The 22201-nt window shown below is 44.2% G+C and overlaps 1 protein-coding gene across 2 annotated transcripts in view; it reads right to left on the bottom strand.

Annotated features, from left to right (window-relative positions):
* UST (uronyl 2-sulfotransferase) overlaps positions 1-20667 on the bottom strand; it is a 180029-nt gene extending 159362 nt beyond the window's left edge. The window contains exon 1 of one of the 2 annotated variants that reach the window (XM_075146205.1): positions 20273-20667. In XM_075146205.1, the coding sequence (XP_075002306.1) occupies positions 20273-20543 (271 nt within the window). In that variant the 5' untranslated portion in view covers positions 20544-20667. The remainder of the gene's footprint in view (positions 1-20272) is intronic. The other variant, XM_075146206.1, reaches the window with a different exon arrangement.
* Between the last annotated feature and the right edge of the window lie 1534 nt (positions 20668-22201).

Consider the following 22201-nt stretch of genomic DNA (forward strand, 5'->3'; position numbering starts at 1 on the left):
AAAGGTAGACTGGAAGAGCAAACACAGTGGATGAGGGAATGCTTGCTGCCAGTGTATCATAAAGTTGCCATCTCACAAAGGGCTGAGAAACCACTCTTACCCAAAGGTTACTTAAGGGAAATTTCCTATTCCTTGCAACAGCATGTACAGTTCCACAGAGCAACAAAGTGTAGCTTTATGGAAACGGCATACAAGTCTATAAAGCAGGACGGAATATTCACTTCACAGTATCAATGCTTATCTATATTCCCAACTGCCTTTATTGCCATTGTTTATTTCTCAGAGCAGAGAATCATCAGCTTTAAATGACCACTGGACAGTGGTGCAGTACCGCAGTCCCCCTGCCCTCTCGCCTGGCTTCTGCTTGCAGTCTGGGTGCTAGCATCCACCAACAATGTCATCAAGTCCAGTTTACATCAGAGTCAGCTGAAGGGGCAGTGAAACAGCAGAAAAGTTTTTCATTTCTTTCTTAAACAAGCCAACCCACCCCACTAAAGGAAACAGATCTTTTTGCATGGCCTGCAACTAACAGGGCACGTCCCCACTCCCAGAGCAACAAAAGCATTTGCCAATTTTAAGGGACAATTAGACAGGCCTGTTATCCAAGAATTGTTGCTCCCTTGTTTTATCTACTTGAGTAATTAAAATTTTAACAGACAGGTGCCCTTCCACAAAGGCCACAAGTCGTCTTTTAAGTATTTAATCCTTTTTATTTTCCTTTGTTTCCTAGTTTTGGGGTGTTGGGTTTTTTTGGAAGCGTCCTTCACCTCTCACCCAATGGTGACTCCATGTTAAAGGCTGAGAAGTCACTGTTAGCTGGTTTGTCCTTTTCCTGCTACTCTAACTCAGATGTTCAGAGTTTTAGGCAATCAGTAGGCCACCCCATGGGGAGAGCTACAGAGAATAAAAAGAGAAAGCAAAGCCTTTCTAAAAAAAAAAAAAGAGGAAAGTATGTGGTATCTGTTTAAATGGAGAACATCATAAGAAAGACTTCTACAATCTATTAAGACATTTGAGGAAAAGGAAGTGGGCAAAAAAAGAAGAAAGATCAATGAAATGCAATTCTACACCTCAATTCTATCATTTGAATTATTCAAATGAATTCTTTGTCAACTTGCAACATCAGTGTGTTCACTGAACCTCTGCAAAGATATCAGAGCCTGCCCTGAAACAGCACCGATCCTGTCAGTCTTGACCCTTTAAAGGTTTCCTTTAAAACTTCCTCAGAATCTCTTAACCAATTAACTAGATCTAATTAACACATGCAATTACAGGAGGACTGTAGGAAAAGGGATGCAAAAGTGCTCAAGTTGCTCTTCCTTCACTCCAGGAAACAGGAAAATTGCTAAAAAAAAAAAAAAACACCAAGAAAAATTCCTTCAGATAGGATTGCTTAACAGTGCCAAATATGAATGTCATGTGTGTGAAGGAAAATCCCAGAATATTACTGCTCATCTCAGTAAATACACTAACACAATAGCAATTCCACTCTCAATCCACATGTAATTTTAAGCTAAGCTTGCTATAATTTTTTAAAAATTAAACCATCTTGAAAAAATTCTTTGTTTTCTTTTGTCTCCTTCAACTTCAAGACTCCCATCCTTGGCACAGCTATCTGAATTAGATCCAACTTGCCAGAGGTATCAATTTCATTGAAACAAATCTGCTTCAGTATTTTTCACTTGAAAGAAATCAGACCATGCCTTTGCAAGATAGAATCACACTGGAGTCAGAGAAACAAAAACAAGCAGGCTAGATTCTGTCTGACTTTAGCTAGGAGACTGAAGCATCATATCTTTTGAAGTTAATACGTCCTAGAGGCACAATGGATTTATTGTACTACTTCCCCTTTCTAAGAAATTGCTCTCCTACTGACCCAAGAGGAAAAACACACAAAGAAGAAAAGCGGAAAAAAGCGATCGTGCTAAAAGTGGTAAAAGATAACTGGAATCACTAAGGACCATTCCCTTCCCAACATGATCATATACATCCTCTGTTGGATTTCCTATCCATTCTCTCTCTCCCTCAAACTCAGACACACACATTATCTAAGACTCTTTTTTGGAAAAACTTAATGTTGTGGAATACATACAGAAGCTAATCAAACAGTACTTCTAAAATGTTTTCAGCCACAGTAAATTGTAGTCTAAATTATTTTATTTTGATTCCTAGGCTCAAGCCAACTGGATATTTAACTGTGTATAAAACATAAACTGAAGTTTATTACCAAAGTCACTACTAATTTTTCTCTTTAATCACTCGCTATACCCTTGTTTGAGAATGACATGATGCAAGACGATGGGTAGATTTCACACAGCTACTAAAAGAAACCTATGCAAAGAATACCATGATCAAGAAAAGTTTGTAGCAGCATACTCCACCTTCCAGCTTAAAAGAATGAGTAAGATTCAAAGTGTCTAAAGTTAAGTAGTTAGCAGTCAAGTAGTCTGTCCTTCCCTTTGCAACACAAAAATTACATTCTTCCATGTTCAATTAATCAACTCCTAGAAAATAATTTTCCAGGGTCCTGAAAAAAATTTCTAGTCTTAGAAGCCATTCATGAATGTGACATGCAATTTTGACATATCAATCTCCTTTAGGCTGAGACTGATACTAGGACCCAAGCTCTGTTCCTAGACCTGCCACTAATCAGCAACATGTCTATCATGTCCATCTTCCTTAATGCATGCATACATTAGAGCCTAAACAGCTCCACATACAGTACAGTACCACAAGTAGCGAAAACTGGCTACATGGACTGGACTCTCTTCTCACAGTGTTCGAAGTCTTAATTTTACAAAATCTCATCTATAGTGAGAAATACAGAGTAGTATGACGAATGCTTTTTCTATGCCCTTTCATTTCCTAGCACCAGAGAGGAAGCATTTTCTCCGCGCTTCATGCTAGAGCTGACTTTTCACTCCTACTTCTAACCGAGTTCCTGAGGGTCAGCACACACCGTTAGATTCTAAGGGCACAGCTCACAGCACGGCGGGGCAGGAAGGCACCTCGGCAGAGCCTCTCACTCGCTCCGACCCCCTCTCAGAGCGGGGCCAGCTGGAGCAGGGTGCTCAGGGATGGGTTTTGAGTATCTCAGGGCAACCTATGCCAGTGTTCAATCACCCTCATGTATAAAAGTGTTTTCTTATGTTTAAATGGAGACTCCTGCATTTCAGTCTGCCCACTGCCTCTTGTCCTGTCGCTGCATATTACTGGGAAGAGTCTGGTTCCATCTTCTTTGCTCCCCCCACGAGATATTTTCACACATTGGTAAGATCATCTTCTCCAGGCTGAACAGTCCCGGCTCTCTCAGCCCCTCCCCACATGACACATGCTCCAGTTCCATGATCACCCAGAGAAATCAAAAGTTACTTTCAACAGCACCTCAGACCAATTTCTTCATAGGCACATTGGTATCTACATCCACAGGCAACCTGGCCATTTTCATCTTGAGAAGAATTTGTACGAAACAAATAAATATAGAGAGTATTTGGTAACAACCTACTGGGTTATTTAACCCTTCTTATACACAAAACTTATTAACTACTTCAGTCCTTGCTTAATACCAGCTATCTATTACCCCAGATGTAGGAGATCCATCATCAGTTTCTCACCTGAGCCTCATGGATAAAGGAGATCCGATAGTAAGTGTTTTAATTCTTCATATCCATTCCTTATTCATTTTTATCTCAGAGCGAGGACACAAATACTGACAAGTAGCAAGGCAAAGAAGAAAGCACGGGTTTAAACAATATATTACGCATGCTTCAGCTTTATGTTGTGCTTGAACAACAGCATCCTTTTCACATTGATTAAACTGTGTGTAACCTAGAATACGATTTCTATTTTCATACATATATTCACACATGTGCATTATTGATCTTGTTTTTTCCAGAAGCAGAATATGTCTTATTTCTATTATGGAAAAAGTCCTGTAACCCAGCATCTAAGCTTTGCACCATCTCTACACTCAAAAACATGTAGGAAAAAAAATTACTATTGAAGAAAGAAATCTAGCAGACCTTCTTCCTGAAAAAGAAAATATGGCACTACAGACTGAACTCCAAATAAAACAAACTGAAGATAGAGTTACATAAATAAAATAATATTAAATAATGAAATGTAAATTCTAAGAAATTTCAATATATGCCAGTATAATAAACCTACTTTGGTCACACACTCTATGTTATTTCTAGTTAAAGAAAATAAACACCAGGCCCTACTGGACTGTAATTCTCAGCAGGAACCTAACTTTTGTGTCACAGACAGACTGAAGCTGGTAAGACTCACATAAGAACCATTAATGAAAACTCTGACTTTTTAGTTGTCTGATACAAACCTTCCCAATTCTAAACTCCTTTTCTTTCCAGGATTTTTAAGCTGGTAAAGCAATTTTTTTTTGTCAAAGAAATTGCAATGCATTCAAAAGCACACAAAAGAACATTTCAGAAGTTTATACTTTCTATAAACTGTTCTTTGTGGTTCACAAAGAAGTACAGCTGCAGGAGTCGGAACACATTAAGTCTCACATTAGTGCTAACATCACTTGGTTATAAGTGTCCAAAAACACAGTGAAGGAAGGAAAAAGAAGGAATGCTTACAATTTTCCTCTTCCTTGTTCTTCCCTCCAATCTTCTTTCCCAAGGAGCTCCCTGCTCCTTGAGCAGGAGCATTTGCCAAACTATAGGTGTCATCAGCACAATATTACAAGCCTCTGTGCAATATGACGAAATGCAATATACAGGTTTGTACTAAGAAATCTACCTAGTCATGTGGCATCGGGAACTAAAAGTCCTCGGTTCTACAATCCACGAACCATTCCCTGCAGCAGCATGCCACTAAAGCAAATAAAAGAGATTTATCGAAAATAGGAGAGATGCCTGGCCAGTGAGCAGGACCCAGTGCAGTCAGGGATCAGGACTGCAAACAGTCTAGAATAGAAGTGAAGCATGGGTGTTTGGAGAAAAAAGTGAAAACCATACGTGTGATGTTATTTATAAAGTATGAGTAAGGAAATATTTTTAACCAGGGCCATATTACGATTGAATAGCTAAACCTGTCATTTTTAACTCGAACTTAACTATATATTGAATCATTGTGGATTTCTTATTTTCTTTGATGTTGACCATATTCACAAAGGAATAGTCTGACACCACCACATTTATTTCTTACAGAAATGAAATTTCAAGCTTGAATGAGGATCCAGAATACTCTGCCTGAAAACAGAACATTTTCATACTTTGTGAGCCAAAACATAACTATGCTGCAAGAGCAAAGAGCTAGAGCATAAGCCATTCAACTGATCTGCCTTAAAGTTTCATAATTATTTTGTGCTCATGACATGGTAATGATTCTGTTAGAATGAGAAAACAAGTTCTCTGGTCATTTTTTCTCATACAACACAACCGTTACCTCAGAATTAAGGAAATCTGTGGGTGTAAAATTTTAGCCAAAAATAGCCAGAAGGCCTAACAGATGGACAAAATTTGCATGAGCCTCTCATCAACTCCCTCACATTATAAGCTCCTTTGTATTAAACATATTTCTGTCTTCAGAATAAATAAGTTAAGGAAACATTTCTGAAGCTTTTAAGCTGTGTTGGCTACATAAAGCAGCTGTTTTAACATCTACCCGTGCCACAAATACAACTTTTTCCACCCACAGTAGAGGCTTTGGTGAGCAAATTCCACAGAGGTGTTGAAGACAGCTGCAGAAAGCAGCAAGAAATACTTTTCAGTGGGAATAGGCTCCTCAACATGCCGTTTATCACTTAGCTGCTCCTCCAGTACTATCCCTGTCTCTCACAGGCTCATTTTAAGCAGAATACATTAAAAGGTATGCTGTTCTAGCTTAAATTGGGAAAGTTTTACCCAGCAACCTGTCCTTCTCTCACCCCACTTTCTCCTCTCCCAGCTATCACTCCCTCCCACACGCTTCCCTGTCATTTTGAGAGCCCCGAGCCCAACATACGGCTCTGCAGCAGCCAGCTTCCCTGCCGATGGGAACAGGGTGAGGAAAGTCTCTAAAAAGTTGCCACTCGCAGACAGGAAAATGCGAATTTCCATACCTATGCTGGATGGAGGCTCTTCTGGGTAAAAGCTGCTCCACAGTTTGGCAGACCTGGTTTCACACTTCCCTGAACCATCTTGTGCTTCAGAAGCCCCATCAGAAAAATAACTGCATTACTTTTCAGGAATGTTGTGCAGATATGAGCCCCACAGATTGTACAAACTCAAATCACCCCAGCCAGGAGAGGCAGGTAAGTGCTGAGACAAGGGCAAGCAGCAGAGTTTCCTTATCGCTGAGCATCAGTGTTTTGTGGGACATGCTGCACACGTTTCCAGGCAAACCCCTGCCCTTCTAAGAACGCACGGAATCATGGCCCTATTCTTGATACTGCTATTGATCAGCCAAATGACACCAAGAAAGGCACGTGGCCTCTCTGTGCCCTTTAATAAAAAAAGTGTTAGTGTTTACCTTCCTCTTTGACCTGGTAGATGGAAACTGCTGTATGAAGCTAAAAAACAGAAAGTTGTACTCTCCGGTCAGTAATGACAGAGAGAGAAGAGGAAGCGAGGAGGACACTTAACAGCTTCTTGTGCAGAAGATGGAAAGATTTCTTGGTCTATGACACCTAGCAGGAAATGCCTTTTTTTTTTTTAAGGAATAAATTTATCATTGATACAATAGTTCCAAACAAACACATCTAACTATGGAGCAGGGTAGCGCAAAGAAATCCGCTATATAGGCATAGATCTTACCTTGGGGACAGTTGGGTCCATGCACCCCGCAAGCTTTATAACACTCAGTAACATCCTTCTGCATCTCATTTGCCTCTGGCACTAAGCATGGGGAGTGCATATGCCAGCACCAAGCCCAGCACCACAGCACACAGAAACGGGGAGGAAAGTGCACCGGCCCACTGGGATCCCCACCAGATAAAACCCATTGGATCCTCCGCTATACGCTCCCCACACTGGCCTGGTGTGCCGTACCCTTGAGCCAGCAGAGCGAGAAGGAGAGCGGCAGTGCCCGCAGTGGTATCACAGCAACTTACACAGCAACTTACCGCACGCCAGTCACTGAACACCTCAGCACAGTAATGGGATCCAGTTACTGTCAACCTCAGCTGTATTTGAGCTGGGGTCAGAAGGTGAAAGACACTACATGCTACTTAAAAATCTTTCAGCTTCTAACATTCATAACCAAAATGTTCCAGGGGAAAAAAAACTGAAGCTGTCAGCTGTTTCCATGTAGCATAATGCAAAAAAAAAGACAACCGCTGAGCTATAAAGAATCCCAGAGCTTTGCCAAAATTTGTCTCATTAATTAGATGACACAAGTATCAAATTCAAAACTAGAGAGGGGAAAATGCAACACGCTTAATAGAGTAAGGCTGTTTATCAGAAGAGTAAATAACTCACACTGAATTTGACTGACTCGCCAGAAAAATATTCTTGAATGGATTAAATTAAGTGATTGGTTTTGCTCATTATTAGCGAGGCAATGTAGAGAGCTCGCAGTTACAGAAAGCAGCAGTTACTACTTCAGCTTTCATTTAATCACACTTCTGAGAATGGCTACTTCACAAGTAAGAGAGTGGTAATATTATCCAGTTCTTAACATGAACTTCCATCAGCTCAAAAGTTATTTAAGAAACAAATCTGCAACAGAAAGACAATATGCAAGTACATGGTATTTACTCGGATTCCTCTCTCCCTCTTACATGTGCTGAAAAACACCCTACTTTGCAAAGGACTTCCCTCGCACATTCTCAAATCATGTTCCCTTGTCCAGAAGGTGAAGCCACACCTGGAGTACTCTGTGCCCAGTTCTGGGTTCCTCAGTACAAGAGACATGGACATACTGCAGAGACTCCAGCAAAGGGCCATGAAGATGGTGAAGGGACTGGATGATGAGGAAAGGCTGAGAGAGATGGGACTGTTCAGCCTGGAGATGAGAAGGCTCAGAGGGATCTTACCAATGTGTATAAATACCTGAAGGGAGAAGGCAGAGCCAGGCTCTTTTCAGTGGTGCCCAGTGACAGGGCCAGAGGCAATGGGTACAAACTGAAACACCGGAGGTTCCCTCTGAACATCAGGAAACACTTTTTCACTGTGAGGGTGACCCAGCACTGGCACAGGTTGCCCATGGAGGTTGTAGAGTCTCCATCCCTGGAGATACTCAAAAGCCACCTGGACATGGTCCTGGGCAACCAGCCCTAGGTGGCTCTGCTTGAGCAGCGGGGGGTTGGACCAGATGACCTCCAGAGGTCCCTTCCAAGCTCAACCACTCTGTGATTCTGTGAGGGTGGCTGAAAATCATTTAGTTCTGTCAGAAAATTAATTGGTTGGGAAATACTCAACAATCAGGGGATATTTATCTACAGCAGCTACTCCTTGATTTTCATAAAATGTCAAACTTCTCTTTCCTCCTGAATTGCCTCTGGTTTCAAGATTTCCTCAGCCAGTAAGTGGCAACGCATCCTCAGATTGCAGCTAACTCTCAGTCTCTCCTGCCTCCATGCCTGTTCCTAATGGTAGCCAACACATTTGCTACTATTCACTTATATATACAGCTACCTCTATTTGCCTGTTGCACAGATGCAGTGATGACCAAAAGGGCACAACTGGGGGTGGGGGGGAAGGCAGGGAGAAAAAATCAAAACAAAACACCCACCCCCCAAAAAACTCAACCAATCACAGGTGGCAGCGTTTAGGCCCTGCTATTTTGTTACTCATCCTAATTTATTTATCGTGATATCTCCCAACAGGCAACACAAAAGAAATCTGTACATATGTATGGGGAGTTCTGCTAGGAAAGAACAATCAGCTGCAGATATGAAAGGAACTGAGAAGTCAGCAATTTCACAGCCTTTGCCTTACAATATCTGCTGCAACATTTCAGATTATATCAAAGCTGTTGTTGCACACCCTTTTCATGGAACTGCAAGACTGATGGAGAAACAAACATGGCATCAAATCTACCCATTAAGCAGCGATAGATATCCCCTGCAGTGTTATTTTTCCAGTGCTTTATGTAGTCTTTATTTTTACACATCCTAAGCACTCAGGTTTCAATGACCCACTGACATGAAGTGACCTATCCATCTAAAAATCTTGCTAGTGTAACTTCCAGGCTCCTCTCCCCCCTCCTCCTCCCCCTCTTTGGAAGCCTTCCACTGGTCGTCAACCAATGTTTCTAAGAATAAATATCATGACGATCCAGATTCTTCCCATCAAACTTCAAGCATTTCTCCGTGTACAAGTCAGGGGCTCAGCTGTCATAAAGTCACAGGTAGCCTGAGTTGCTCTTTGGAGATACCTCTGCCACTCCCTGCTGACTTCAGAGAGAACCTCTGAAAGAAGGAGTCAGGGCCTTATAGACAAGCCATACACAGTCTAAATCTCGTGTAACGTTTTCTGATCATCAGGACACCTGTCTGTCCCGTCTTCCCCCCACTAGTTCTCTCTCACTGAAAAATCTCTTCTTGGCACTGTACTGCCCAATCTGAATGCAATTTCTACCTGTAATTTCATCAAACTTGTACAGAAGAGGTCTACCAACATCCCAGCTCCAAGATCTTTCTGTGTATTTCCAAGTGCCTCATTAGCATTCTTCCTTACCTTTTAAGAATGTAAAGGCATGGGCTACTCGTGGGACGCTTCTAAGATCCCACTTACTTCTGATTTTCAATGCACAGATTCAGATGGCTCTTCTCTAGATGGAGGTCAGACAAAAGAGGCAAGAGTATTGCTTTATAATGCAAGCCACTGAGGAAAGAGAACCTGGCTGAAGGAAGTAAGACCACCAGCAAGACATGATTTGGAAACCAGCAGCTGCTAAACATGGTCTGGTGTTTTACAAGAGGACTGGGCAACTACCTGTAAATACAAGAGGATTGGAAGGAAAAGGATGTGCTCACATCTTGGAAGGCAATAAGAAAACAGATGAGAGAAAATGAGACGGAAGAAAAAGACTACATCGGTACCGTATTTAACTCCTTTCTAATACAAAAAAAAAAAGGAAAAAAAAGTGGCCACACTATGCTATCTCCTGCTAATTGCTATGAGATAAACAAAGTCATAATAACACTAATCAATTACTGTAGGCATTCACAAAATTACTGCGTCATCTGAATTGAAGCTGAAACTGGTATATTGTGAGACAACTCTCAAACACTTCCTGAAACAACATCATAAGGCTTGGTTTCTTCTCACACCTCCTCACATCACCCCAACCCCTTCAGGTCTCGTGTCCATTTCAACACAAGTCACTGCCATGGAGCAAAAGTGTACAACTTCATATTCTGAATAGACAATTTTAAAAAAAAAGCCTACTCAGAAAAACAATGCAAGTTCTAATCTGCACAAGAATTCCCAAACAAAGTTTAGGAGCTCTTACAAGGTAAAAAAGACACATAACTGGAATTTAGATTTCAAGAGCAAGCTTTGAATTCTGGGCTGAAACATCATGTAAAAATCTTTGAGACAGTCATAGTTTCCTCCAAAGTAACCTGTCAAGCAACAACAGAGACTTCACAATAGTCCCTAGTAATAATTAGGCAAAAGCTATGAAACATTCACTTATTTGTTACAAATTCGTTTTATGTATTTTAGAAACACCTATTGTTAAACTACAAGGACAGTTGTAAGAGGCACCTCCTCCTCCCCAAATGTCCAGGACTTTCCAAATTGGAAAAAAAAAAAGTGGAAATAATAAGTCAAATCCCCTTGACTAGCAGCTTTTAATCCAGCCACAGGTAGTTCATCTCAGAGACTTGTCACTTGCTAGCAGTTTGGTGACCTTGTACGAGTACAATGTTATGTTGGCATCCTCTCTCTGGGGCAGATACATTAAACTGAGCCAACCATCCACTTGACCAGTAGAGGTTTTTAAAATAAACATTCTCAGGGGTTCTAAAACATACTATTTACGTATGGCAGAGATGCACTGCTTCTTACTCAAACCGCCATGGGCTCCATCCCAGCCTCCTTATGACTTCTACCCTGAATCATTAAGAGCGATAAGAAGCAAGCTTTGGCAAGCATCCAAATGTCTGTTTCTAAAGCATTAGTACTCAGAAACTGTAATACAAACCTAATCATTGTGCTTCCACACTTACAAACAAAGCCAAACATCTATTTTCCACACAAGAGGGTCTGCTTCCCTCAATGCAGCTCTAAAGCGCAAGAGAGTAAAATAAATTTCAGTCAAATAATTGCTCTCCACTTCCTATCCACCCTCCAGTTTCCAAACATCCTCTAACCCAGATTCTAAAACAAAGAAAAACAAATGCCGCATTATATAAACATAAGTTATGTTTGAAAATCTACTTGCCTGCTCACCAATAACGATGGGGAAACTTTGCTTGGTGAAAAGTCATGTGTCATCATTTTCCACAGCTTTCACTTGAGAGTATAAAAAAAAAAAAAAAAAAAAAAGAAAAAAGAAAAAACCCACAAGCTTTTAGCTTATGCTTTTGAGCCACTGCTGCACCGGTCAGATTAGCTCTTACAGGCAACCACCTCCGCTGCCCAGGGAAAGGCAGCAGCAGCTAAGCCAGCGGCAGCGTACTCAAGCCTGGTGTTCCCTTCCAAGTTAACGGCAACAGGCTACAGATGACCGACATCTCTGAAAAGGGCTGATCCTACTTGCATCATATGTCTATCATAAACGGTAGTGACCTGGAAGTGGCTCTCTCCCCTCACTGGTAAGACAGGAAACCCAGACAAATAGCTGAGAGTGATATGAATCTTACAGCGAGATCCAAAGAGGAACCCAATTCTCACCAATTTCAAATGGATTCTCGCCCCTTTCTTGCCCCCATGGTAAGAATGGGCAGCCCCTGGACCCTTGCAAGCCCTGGCTCCAAAACTTACTGCTCCAAAAGCACAACAGGACAGAAGGGGGCCAGGGGGACCTCCCCCATCCACCCAGTTCTTCAGGAAAGACAATCCAATTAGAAAGGGCTGTGATAATTTTTAAATCCTTAAAAATTATCCGCTCTGAATAACAATGCGGTGGTTTATTTTGGTAAGTGTGTTCATACATACCCGCATGAGCACACAGTGGCTATTCACCCCCTTGGCTGTACTCATAACAGCGGAAGCACACAGGGCTTCCTTTCACAGCGCTGCAATTTAAAACAGCGCTCGCAGGGGGTCAGCAGCAGGTGCAAAGTCACAACTTCCAAAAAAAAAAACTATAAACAGACTTTTTTTCTCCAGTCCAAGATGAAAACGTAAACTCTTACATCTCACCTGAAAACTTGTCTTTGCACAGAGGGACAGCTTCGAGACCAAAATAACCAGCAGTGCTCTTCTTGAATGGGTTACAGGAGCTAACAACGTGCAAGTACTTTCACACGAGGCTAAGACAACAACCCAGAAAGAAGGGCTCTCTTAAGTGCCCAAAATTTATGCCCCAAAAATGGGCTGATTATCATCCAAAACACACTCAAGCAATTTCAGTAATTCTAGTTTCTTGCTAGACACAAAAGACATTAGAAACTCGCTCTTGTTATTAATATATCAATTTAAATTATGGGATCAGAAGAAGAGAACGGGGAGAAAGAATCGATTATCAGCTGGAAACAGCGGGTAGAAGAGGATACCGGAAAAATATGAGATGTGAAAAATAAATGTGGTGTTCTTTTTCTTTTTATCCCATTGTATTTACTGTTTCAAGTTTTTGTGTCAGAACAGTCCTAGGATCTTATTTGACCTGTTCAACCATTTTACAGAGTGTTCCCACCAAAAATCACATCAAAATCAAGTCCCCCCGTTATACCTTCATCATATGTTCTACAAATTTTGACAATATAGACCTATACTTCAATAACAAATTAAAAACTTCCACTCACTGTCCCTGCTGATTTTGACATGTGCTATCGATTTCACAACAGTTTTATCAGGAATCAGTGCAGTAGAGCTAGCACAGACATCAATCTCGGATCCTTTATTTAAGGAAAAAAAAAAATTAGACAGCCTTTATTTTCCCCACAGAACATGAAGCGTTGAAGCTTTTGTATGAGTTACTTTCACTAGAGAGGCTCTCTTTCTGGTAGTCTTTAATGCTTATCGTTCTTTGTCAAACCCTAAGCAAAAGCAATCTTCTTCCTCCCTAATTTCATATGAAAATACGAGAACCACTGCATCAACCACTTTTTTCCTCCCATGACAGCCACGATTCATTTTGGCTGAGTATTCTCTGATAGAGCAAACAGTACTTGCCATTCTCTTCGGGTGAATGAAGCTTCAAGAAACTGTATTTTTACTTTCATTTTGCAAATTAAGTCTAAGCAGCACCACTGGAAACAAGAAATAAGTGACCCGGCTACATTCTCCCGGGCATGAAGTCTTCTATATGAGGACACAGATAAAAATGTATGCCCTTTGATGAGACTCTGGAAACCAATTATAGCAATAACTCCTGAATTAAAACTGCACAGAGACTGCGTTAATGAACAGCGGTGATACCCTTGAAAGAAAAGTAGCTGGACCACTGACTTGCCTCAGCCTACACAGGAGCTCCCTTCTAACACTCTCTATCTGCCTTCTCTCTTTAACATGGCCAAAATCCCTCCACAACAATAGGATTTACCACAAGTATCTTTCTCCTTTAAGTATTTCTATGGCTATGATCACTGTAATATCTGAGAATATCATATTCTGTTACACACCTATCTTCAAAATGTCCTTTGGACAAAAGGGGATTAAATACAGGCAGAATTAACACACAACTTGTTCAACGTCACATGAAGTCTGTCAGGGCAGGGAACTGAAGCTTCCCTCATCTCCCCAAGTCCAAGTGGAGCGTCCCATTTAACTGGTAGACTTGTCCTCTCACAGATGTATATACCGCACTGTCATATAATCTGAAAATAAACCAAAACCAAATACATTTTTGAAAAAGCTGTAGTAATATTCCCTCTCACCAGGAACTGAATTAATTCTTTAAATCCTTTGTCAACAAAGTTGACAATATGAAACAGAAAAATGTACACAGGTGCATATATGCAATACCTGGTTCCCAGACTGGAGTCTGATTTTGAAAGCAGGAAATACATCTCTGAATAAATGCTGTCCAATTTTCCAAATATATTTACAATATCATCACAACACATTCACTCAGTCTTAAACACTTTTTGCTATGACTTCACTGTACACAGTGTTTTATGGCCAGCCAGGATAATGTAGTCCAGTGACCACTTCATCTTTTTGAAAGCAAAAGGCTCGAGTCGGTCATAAAACGAGGTGCATTCTGGTTCCCCGTAAAGTATTCCTTGACAGCATCGTGCGTTAGCTAGAGCTTTGTTAATCTTACAATCGGACAAGCTGTGACTGATGAGCAAGTCATGCAGCCTTTTAACAAAAGCTTGGAGATGAGGCACATCTTTTGCCTTCCAAAAAAGCTCACTTACAACTTGAGACCTTAGCAACATAAATGAAAGTCCAAACACATTTTTTCTAAAAGATAATACATATCACATTCACAATAGCAAAATGAGGAAGTCCAAAGAAGACAGAAAAGTTAATTAAGAAAGATATAGCTACAGACTTGTCATTTTGGTTCAGGCCATCTCTTTTCAAGGCTGTAGGAAACAGCTTCTAAACTGACCTTTCACTTTTTACAATGTTAATGAATTTTAAAATGTAATAAATTCCAAGTGCAATGGAATTAAACAATCCACTGAAATGCCAGAGAAAAATCAAAATGCTTTAAAGTACAGAAGAGCTCTTTTGAGAACACTACATGTTCTTGAAAGCAGTAAGAAAAAAATTGTCAGTAAGAACATAACCAGGGCCTTACTAAAAGCATATTCATTTCAGAAACAGGTATTGGGTCACCATACAGTAAACCTCATCCATAAACCTGACTGTCTTTCCTTGAGTGTGTCTCTCCTACTTACACACTTGAAGGGCCTTCAAAACTGTAAAGGATTCATGATCCATGTGCAAAACAAAACTGGATGAGATAACCCTTTCTGGCCATAAAAAAGCAGCATGCTGTTCACCTATAATGGAGCATGCTAGGTGCTTTTATTGTTTAGAAAAGCTTGCCCTGAAGAATTCTGTGCTTTCCATCATTTTAGATATGAATGCAATATTACCAGAATAAAAAATCGAAACCAACCCTCCAAAAAACCCCCCAACTGCTGTTCTCCCCAGCTTCTACAGTTTAGGAATGAAATTTGTACACAAATCAGTTACTTTCATTGTTTGCTTTGGATAGTCAGTTTTTCTTTTTTGTCCCTCTCTTAACATGTTTAACAGGAAAAAAACCAGACACTTCAGAAGAAGGAAAAAAAAACCAAAAAACCCACACCCCAAAACACCCTACCGAAATAAGCCAATTCATACTACCTCAATTAAAAAAAAAGTTTCACTTTGTGTTTAGTTTTAAATATTTTGAAGATTTTTGTTACAACCTCCCCAAATACTCAGATTTCTTTCTGCTGCTTCTATTTGACAAAATTATGGTTATATTCCCCCACGTGTCCAAAATAAACATAACTGTTGTTGTGCCAACTTTAAGCCTACCGAGTACATCTGGCCAAAATACCTGATATTTTCCAGCGGCATGAAGAGTGAGAGTAGGGAGTAATTTAGAGATTGTCTGAGGAACACAACTGGCCACTCAAGTCTTTTGTCTTGCATAGGAAGCCACAGCACAAACAACTTCCACGTGCAATCAAACCAGTGTACTTGTTGGCAGGCTCCTGGGGAGTTCAACAGGGGAAATCCTTTAATTGACATGAACAAGAAGTTTGCACTGCAAATACTGAAGATCAAAAGATTTTTTTTTTTTTGTTGGCCATTGGTGGGTTGCTACCAGCCCTTGGAAATACTCATTTCTGTATTTTGAAGCACGTATATATCACAAGCCAAGGCAGGGAAGAATAAAGCAATGCAAAACCACCGCAGTTGCAGGGGAACGGAGTCCCCAGTGCATTCCCCAAAAGCCACAGGGCTGTCCAAGATTTACGATTTCTGCCTTACTCATCTAAGGGAAGACTTCTCACTTCCTCCCACTGCTGGAGTTGGTTTTTGATTAGTGAGCCAGGATTACCTTGGCAGAGTCAACAAGCAAGACCTCATAGATGTTGTGCAAGTCCCAATACTCCAGTTTATTACTGGAAAGCCTGGCAGTTTTTAAACTTTCTGGTTTTCTGGAGCTCATAGATGGTCCAGGACTGGTATGCACCCCCATACAGCAAATTTAAGCCTACTGGCAACAGCCGTGCTTTTACTTATCTTCCACAGATTCTTTAGAAATAACCCACTAATGTCCATGCCCTCATTGATTACGTGCTGAAAACGAGGGCTCTAGATCTATCCTGATGGGATGACGACGGTGTGAAACTTGTGCCGTGTTCCTGTGAACCACAGCCAGAACAGACAGCAGAAACCATTAGCTTTCCACAGACCTTTCTGTCCTCTGAACTATTAGGAGCTTGAAGTCAGAATGGAATAAATAACAAAGAACAGCCTCGCATCTACTAATTTACTCTCATTTACTCCATACGACTCTGCTAGAGTTTTACAAGGGAAGAGAAGGCGATGCAAAGTGGAAATACTGAATATAACTACCTTCTCCCCCTACAAACTGCCAAAATGTTCTTCCAACAGCTTCTCCCCAACCAGTACGGCAATCAAACAAAAAGGGAGATGCATATGGACGGGACACCAGAGAAGCTGGTCCAAGACACCAGAGACGTTGGTCCAGGAGAAAAAAAATTTACTAATAGTCTGAATATTCTGAAAATAGACTCATCCCCACCACCACCAAAGGAAAGTTCATAGAACTAGCAAATCGTCACACTCAATTCCTTTGAAAATAAGCTTATTCCTCCTCCTCCTCCATGGTGTATGATGCAGGCGTAAGAAAAAACCAAAAGTTTCTCAACCCCAGTGTTTTCACACTGCCTAGATTTTCTTTTATGCACACACCTGCCTGATGCAGGTGTGATTTCTATCCTGATCGCTACTGAAGTTTACTTAGGAACATCCTTTCAAGTTCCGAGGTAAAAAACATCCAAGCATTCCCTCCAGAGTAACGTCACTAGCCACGAGCAGCGCACTGAAACTTAAAATGCAACCAAAAAACCCAAAGCCAGACAAGATGACCCCTCCCCACGTTGTGGGGGCCACAAAGTAGTTAAACGGAGAAATCAATTTTCCCTTTGGTCTAGCCCTTCTTGGTTCTTGTAGATTTAAATGCAATAAGGGCAGTTGCAAAATTCACACATTGCAAACACAGTTTGCAAACTAACTGCTCCTTTCTGTTTGGGGATTTAAATTTTAACACCATAAATTGTGGGTTGGAAGGACTGGAAGGAAAGAGTTGCTTGTACACTGGATCTGTAGCTTCAGGGGGAAAAAAAAAGTTTAATTTTTTTAATGTCATGAGACTTGACTAGTCCAATTGCTGTATAAAACACACATGCACATATGTAGGGCTTTGGTAGTTAGCAGGACTGGATGTCCAACACCTATTTCTCCAAACAGTTCTGTTAGTTCCCTAGAAGGCGACGAGACTACTGGTTACAAAAAAATTGTTCATTATTTGCAAACCTTCCCAGTTGGACACCTCAAGTTGAATGCACCATTCTTGCCAAACCTACACTCAGTACAAAAAAAAAATAATTTTTTTTAGCAATGTCATCCACATGGATCAACTTTGACAACCCAAGTGAAACTGTACACCAAGGAAGTGTAAAATAACTTTAGAAAGTAGCATGCAAACAGGCACCTTAGCATCCAGACAAAGTATGTTCCACTTCTCTGCAGAAGCAGCGGCACTGCTTGTTTGGTGGATACTAGGACTCCAGCCACAAGGACTCTGCTTCCCTCTTGGCCACTGGCCTGCTGCACGATGTTAGACAAGTCCTTGTCTCCTCAAGATCCCAGGTGACCCAGGCACAGAGAGGAAATTCCTACACTAATTGATATAACGAGTGCAGAAGTTCATTAACAGATACATATTAATAGATCTGCCTACCTCCTCCTGAGAGAATCCAACACTTCAAAAAAAACCCCAAACCATTTTCAAAGAAGAGTGCACTCCTTCCCCAGAGGCTCACCACGTTCAGGCACACACAATAAAGGCTTTTCTGCACTTGCTGAGCGCCCCACAAAAATTATCATGACCCATCCACCAAGACGCAGTGGTTTCCAAGCCTTTCATCTGCAGGCCTCAGAAGATTTTCCAGCAGAGACACAACTACTGGCTAGAGTAGTTCGGGTAGTAGATCCTAGTTTTATTTCCCAGATCCCTCAAAAGCAGTCAAAAGGCCACAAAGTGAGAAGCTGCATAACCCTCTGTTTCTCACAGTCTATTCCCATACAAGCCAAGCGATGTTCATCCTTGATGAAGATTAAAATTAAAAAAATTGACACCAACTTTCCTCTGAAAAAGAGATCTGTGCTTGATCCCATTAAAAAGTCAATCAATTGTAAGCAAAACCTGCTTCTACCTTGGTGGAAAATTTGTCCATTTCCTCTTCAGTGGAGGAATTTCTTCCTAATTACAACATTAAAGGAAGAAAAAAAAGTCATTAAAACCCAAGCCAAAAAGGCAATACTCTGTTGCATTTGGGAAGTAATACTCAAAGCGTTTCTTCTTCTCCTGTTTTCACTTGAATTTTCACTGATTTTTTTTCTCCGGTTACAGTAGAATCACAGAATAACATGAACTGGAAGGGACTTCTGTTCACCTGGTCCTATCCCCCCAAAAAAACAGGGACAAATTGACTTGGGTTGCTCAGGGCCTTGTCCAATTGAGTTCTGAATATCTGCAAGGACATCCCAACCTCCCTGGGCAGCCTCTTCCAATGTTTGACCACCCTTGTGTTGAAAATTTTTTTTCTAATATCTCATTGGAATTTCCCTTGTTGCAACTTGCGTCTGTTGCCTCTTGTCCTACTGCTGTGCACCTCCCACAAGATCCTGGCTGTGTCCTCTCCACACCCTCTCATCAGTTAACTGAAGACATGGGATAGTTTTCCCTTAAAGAAAAGCAACACACACACCCTGAGTTGTATTCCCAAGATATTCTTAAAATACATTCAAGCAGATATGGATTTTCGGCTTATTTTTCTGAAATACAAGTACTGCATTTTTGGATTGCCCTTCTGCAGCATGTACCACCAAAGGCTTACCTTCACAGACAATTAGCACAGAGTAGCTAACGTGGTAAAAACTCACACCGCAAATTATTCTGTAGTAATCCTCCCATACGGAGAAACGCTTAGTTTTTGTTCCCTATTTGAACTAGTCCTGCCAGTCTGAGGTATTTATGTCTGAGGTATCATGATCTCATGATACACTCTGTTTTTCACAACTTCTCTGTCAAGCAGGGAAGCAACATTTAGCGACGTGGAACCTGGGCACAAATTAAAACCACGTGCAAACTTGTGGTCAACACGAGGATGAGGACCACAGGCCACAGCGCAGGGCTTGTGCCTGCTCTGCCGTGGCACCTCCTTGGGGGTCACACAGGCTGTGGCAAAGCACCGGAGTGAGCTCAGGTGTTTGAGCGCTGCTGCCCTGACCCTGCCAGCACACCTTTCTCTCCAGAAGCAAATCAGCTGCACACGGATGGGTGCTGGGTTCACAAAGTAGATGTGTTTGGGTTTTTTGTTTGTTTGGGGTTTTTTTGTTTGTTTGTTTTCACAACAGCATCTTCTGCCATGAGCCACCTGTAATCCGTTCCTGCCCCGCCGGGCCCAGAGCGCCCCCGCGCACCTGAGCGGGGCGCGGAGGCGCTGACAGGACGGTTCCGCCCGAGCTCCGGCGGGCAGCGAGCGCTGTGCCCTCCCTTCCCCTGCCCTCCCCTCCGCTGCCGCCTCAGAACCCACCTGACGGCAAGAGGTAGCCGGCGGACCGCACTCTGCCACGGCCACCGGGCAGACAAAGAGCCGCCCCCGGCCACGGATCTGCCTCGGGTCTGAGGAAGGGTCTCAAGGGGACTCCACCCTTCGCCAAAATTAACTTCTGAGAGGGCGCACCCCCACGCCCCGCTCCCAGGGCGCCGCCGGCCCTTCTCACCTCGGTGTCAGACCTCACCGCCCCGCGTCCCGCCTGCCCGCCCCTCCCGGGCAGCCCCGGCCTCCCGCCGCCCCCGGACCCGCTCCCGCCACCCGGGAAGCCGGGGGGACCCGCGGCCGCCCCCCCGCCCCGCGGCGCCGGAGGGAGGCCCCAGCCCAGCCGCCACGGGGGGCGAGGAGGAGCCGCAACAAGTCCCCGGCGCCGCCAGCCGCCCTTACCCAGATAGTGCCGCAGGTCCAGCAGAAAGTGCGGGGGCCCCCCGTTAAGCTGGTAGAAGAGGGAGCCCAGGCAGAAGAGCAGCAGGGCGGCCATGCAGAAGCCGTAGTCGCGCAGCGAGAGGAAGGGCAGCAGCGAGAGGGGCCGCCGCCTCTTCCAGCCCCCGCCCTGGCCCGGGCCCGGGCCCCCTCCTGCCGCTGCCGTTGCCGCCGCGGGGGGCCGGGGCGCCGGGCAGTCCCCGCCACCGCCGCCGTGCTGCTGCTTCTTCTTCATCCTCCCCTTCGCCGCCGCCGGGTCACGCAGCCCGCCGGGGAAAGCGCATCCTCCATCCGCCTGCTCGGCTCCGGCTGCCCGCGGCGGGGAAAGTTCCCGGGAGCTCAGGGAACCCGTCCCGTCCCCATCGCCGGCTGCCCCCGGCCCCGCGGCAGGCGAGAGTCCCCGACGCTGCGGCGGCGGCAGCTGCGGAGCGCCGCTAAGGGGAGGGGAAGGAGGTGGTCACCATCCCGCTCCCTGGGGCTCCTCTCCTCCTCCGCCGCTCTCGCTCCGGTGTCAAGTTACAGCCAGTGCTCCGCCGCCGACCGCCTGCAACTCGCGGCCGACTTGTGCGCGCCGCCCGGCCCCGCCGCCCCCCCCCCCGGCCCCTGCCCCTGCCCCGGCCCCGGCCCCGGCCCCGGCCCCGGCCCCGGCCCCGGCCCCGGCCCCGGCCCGCCCCGGCCCCCGGTCACCGCGACGCGCCCGTTGCCTCCGCGCGAGCGACCCCTGCGGGCGCCGCCGGGCGCCGCCGCCCCACCGGCCTGGCTGCGGCGGGGCCCGGCCCGCCCCGCCGACCTAACCCACCTGCCCCGGCCCGCCCCTGCCGCCGCGGGCTGCCCCGGGGACCGCGGGGCTGCGCGGGGAGCGGGGCCGGTACCCGTGGGGCAGGGGCTGTGACAGGGCTTCTCGCTGTCCCCCGCCGCAGGGGTCTGCCCTCGCAGCCCGCCCCGCGGGGAGCCGCGGTCGGGCCTGACTTGCCCTGAACACCGCCATGGCCCCCTGCCCGCCCCGCTCCCGCTGGAGCAGGCCTCGGGACACCCCTCCGGGGCCCGGCCGAGGGGTCTCATCCCATCTGGCGGGCGCCAGGGCCCCAATGGCCCACACGCGCTACATTAGGACTGTCATATATTTCCTGACAGTGATGATAGCAGTAGAAAGGTTTAATATTACGGCAATTTAGACGAGTCTAACGCAGCATTAAGGTGCCATGCCTCTATACTCGTGTAACATCATTCGTGGGGGAAGAGGGGGATCACTCCTCTCATTGCAGCTTTGCCGGGATGATTGAAGCAGGGCTGTTGTCTACTGGAGACAAGGCTTTAGACAAGTACGGAAATTACAAAATTAAGATTGCTCATGCAACCTTAATTTGACCCCTTTGTACATATGGCTTATGATACAGCCCCTAATTACTCGATCATGCTATTTTTCCTGGAGAACCGCTTCCCACCGTGCGTAGGGTGAATGGTGTTCACTCAGCGCTGAGCTGTTTAATAGCTTCATCCTCTTTATACAACATATGTCCCCAATATGTCCTGATGGCTTATCTGGAGCTATACTTGTCCTTGGGCATTGTCTGAAGTACAAATACATTTCATTCCCTCGTGCGGCTGCGTTGCCAGCGCAGCAGTGGTGGGAGGAGGCCTTGGGGCGGCATGGCCAGTTCACTGTTTCATTTCACGGACGTGGCTGGAAGGGGGTCTTCCCCGAGATCCTGCTCGTGAGATCACATGAGGCTCTTCATTTCTAAGCAACAGCAAGTTCTATCCCCTGTGGTTTGGGAGAAAAGTAAGACATCATGACCCAAGTGCAACTCACCAGGTCAGAAATCACCCTTCTCCTTTTTAGGTTTAAAAATTGCATCCTGATTTAGGGGGCCTGACTTGTAATCTTTGCGC

The sequence above is a fragment of the Calonectris borealis genome, chromosome 3 (genome assembly GCF_964195595.1).
Source record: "Calonectris borealis chromosome 3, bCalBor7.hap1.2, whole genome shotgun sequence".
NCBI lineage: Eukaryota > Metazoa > Chordata > Aves > Procellariiformes > Procellariidae > Calonectris > Calonectris borealis.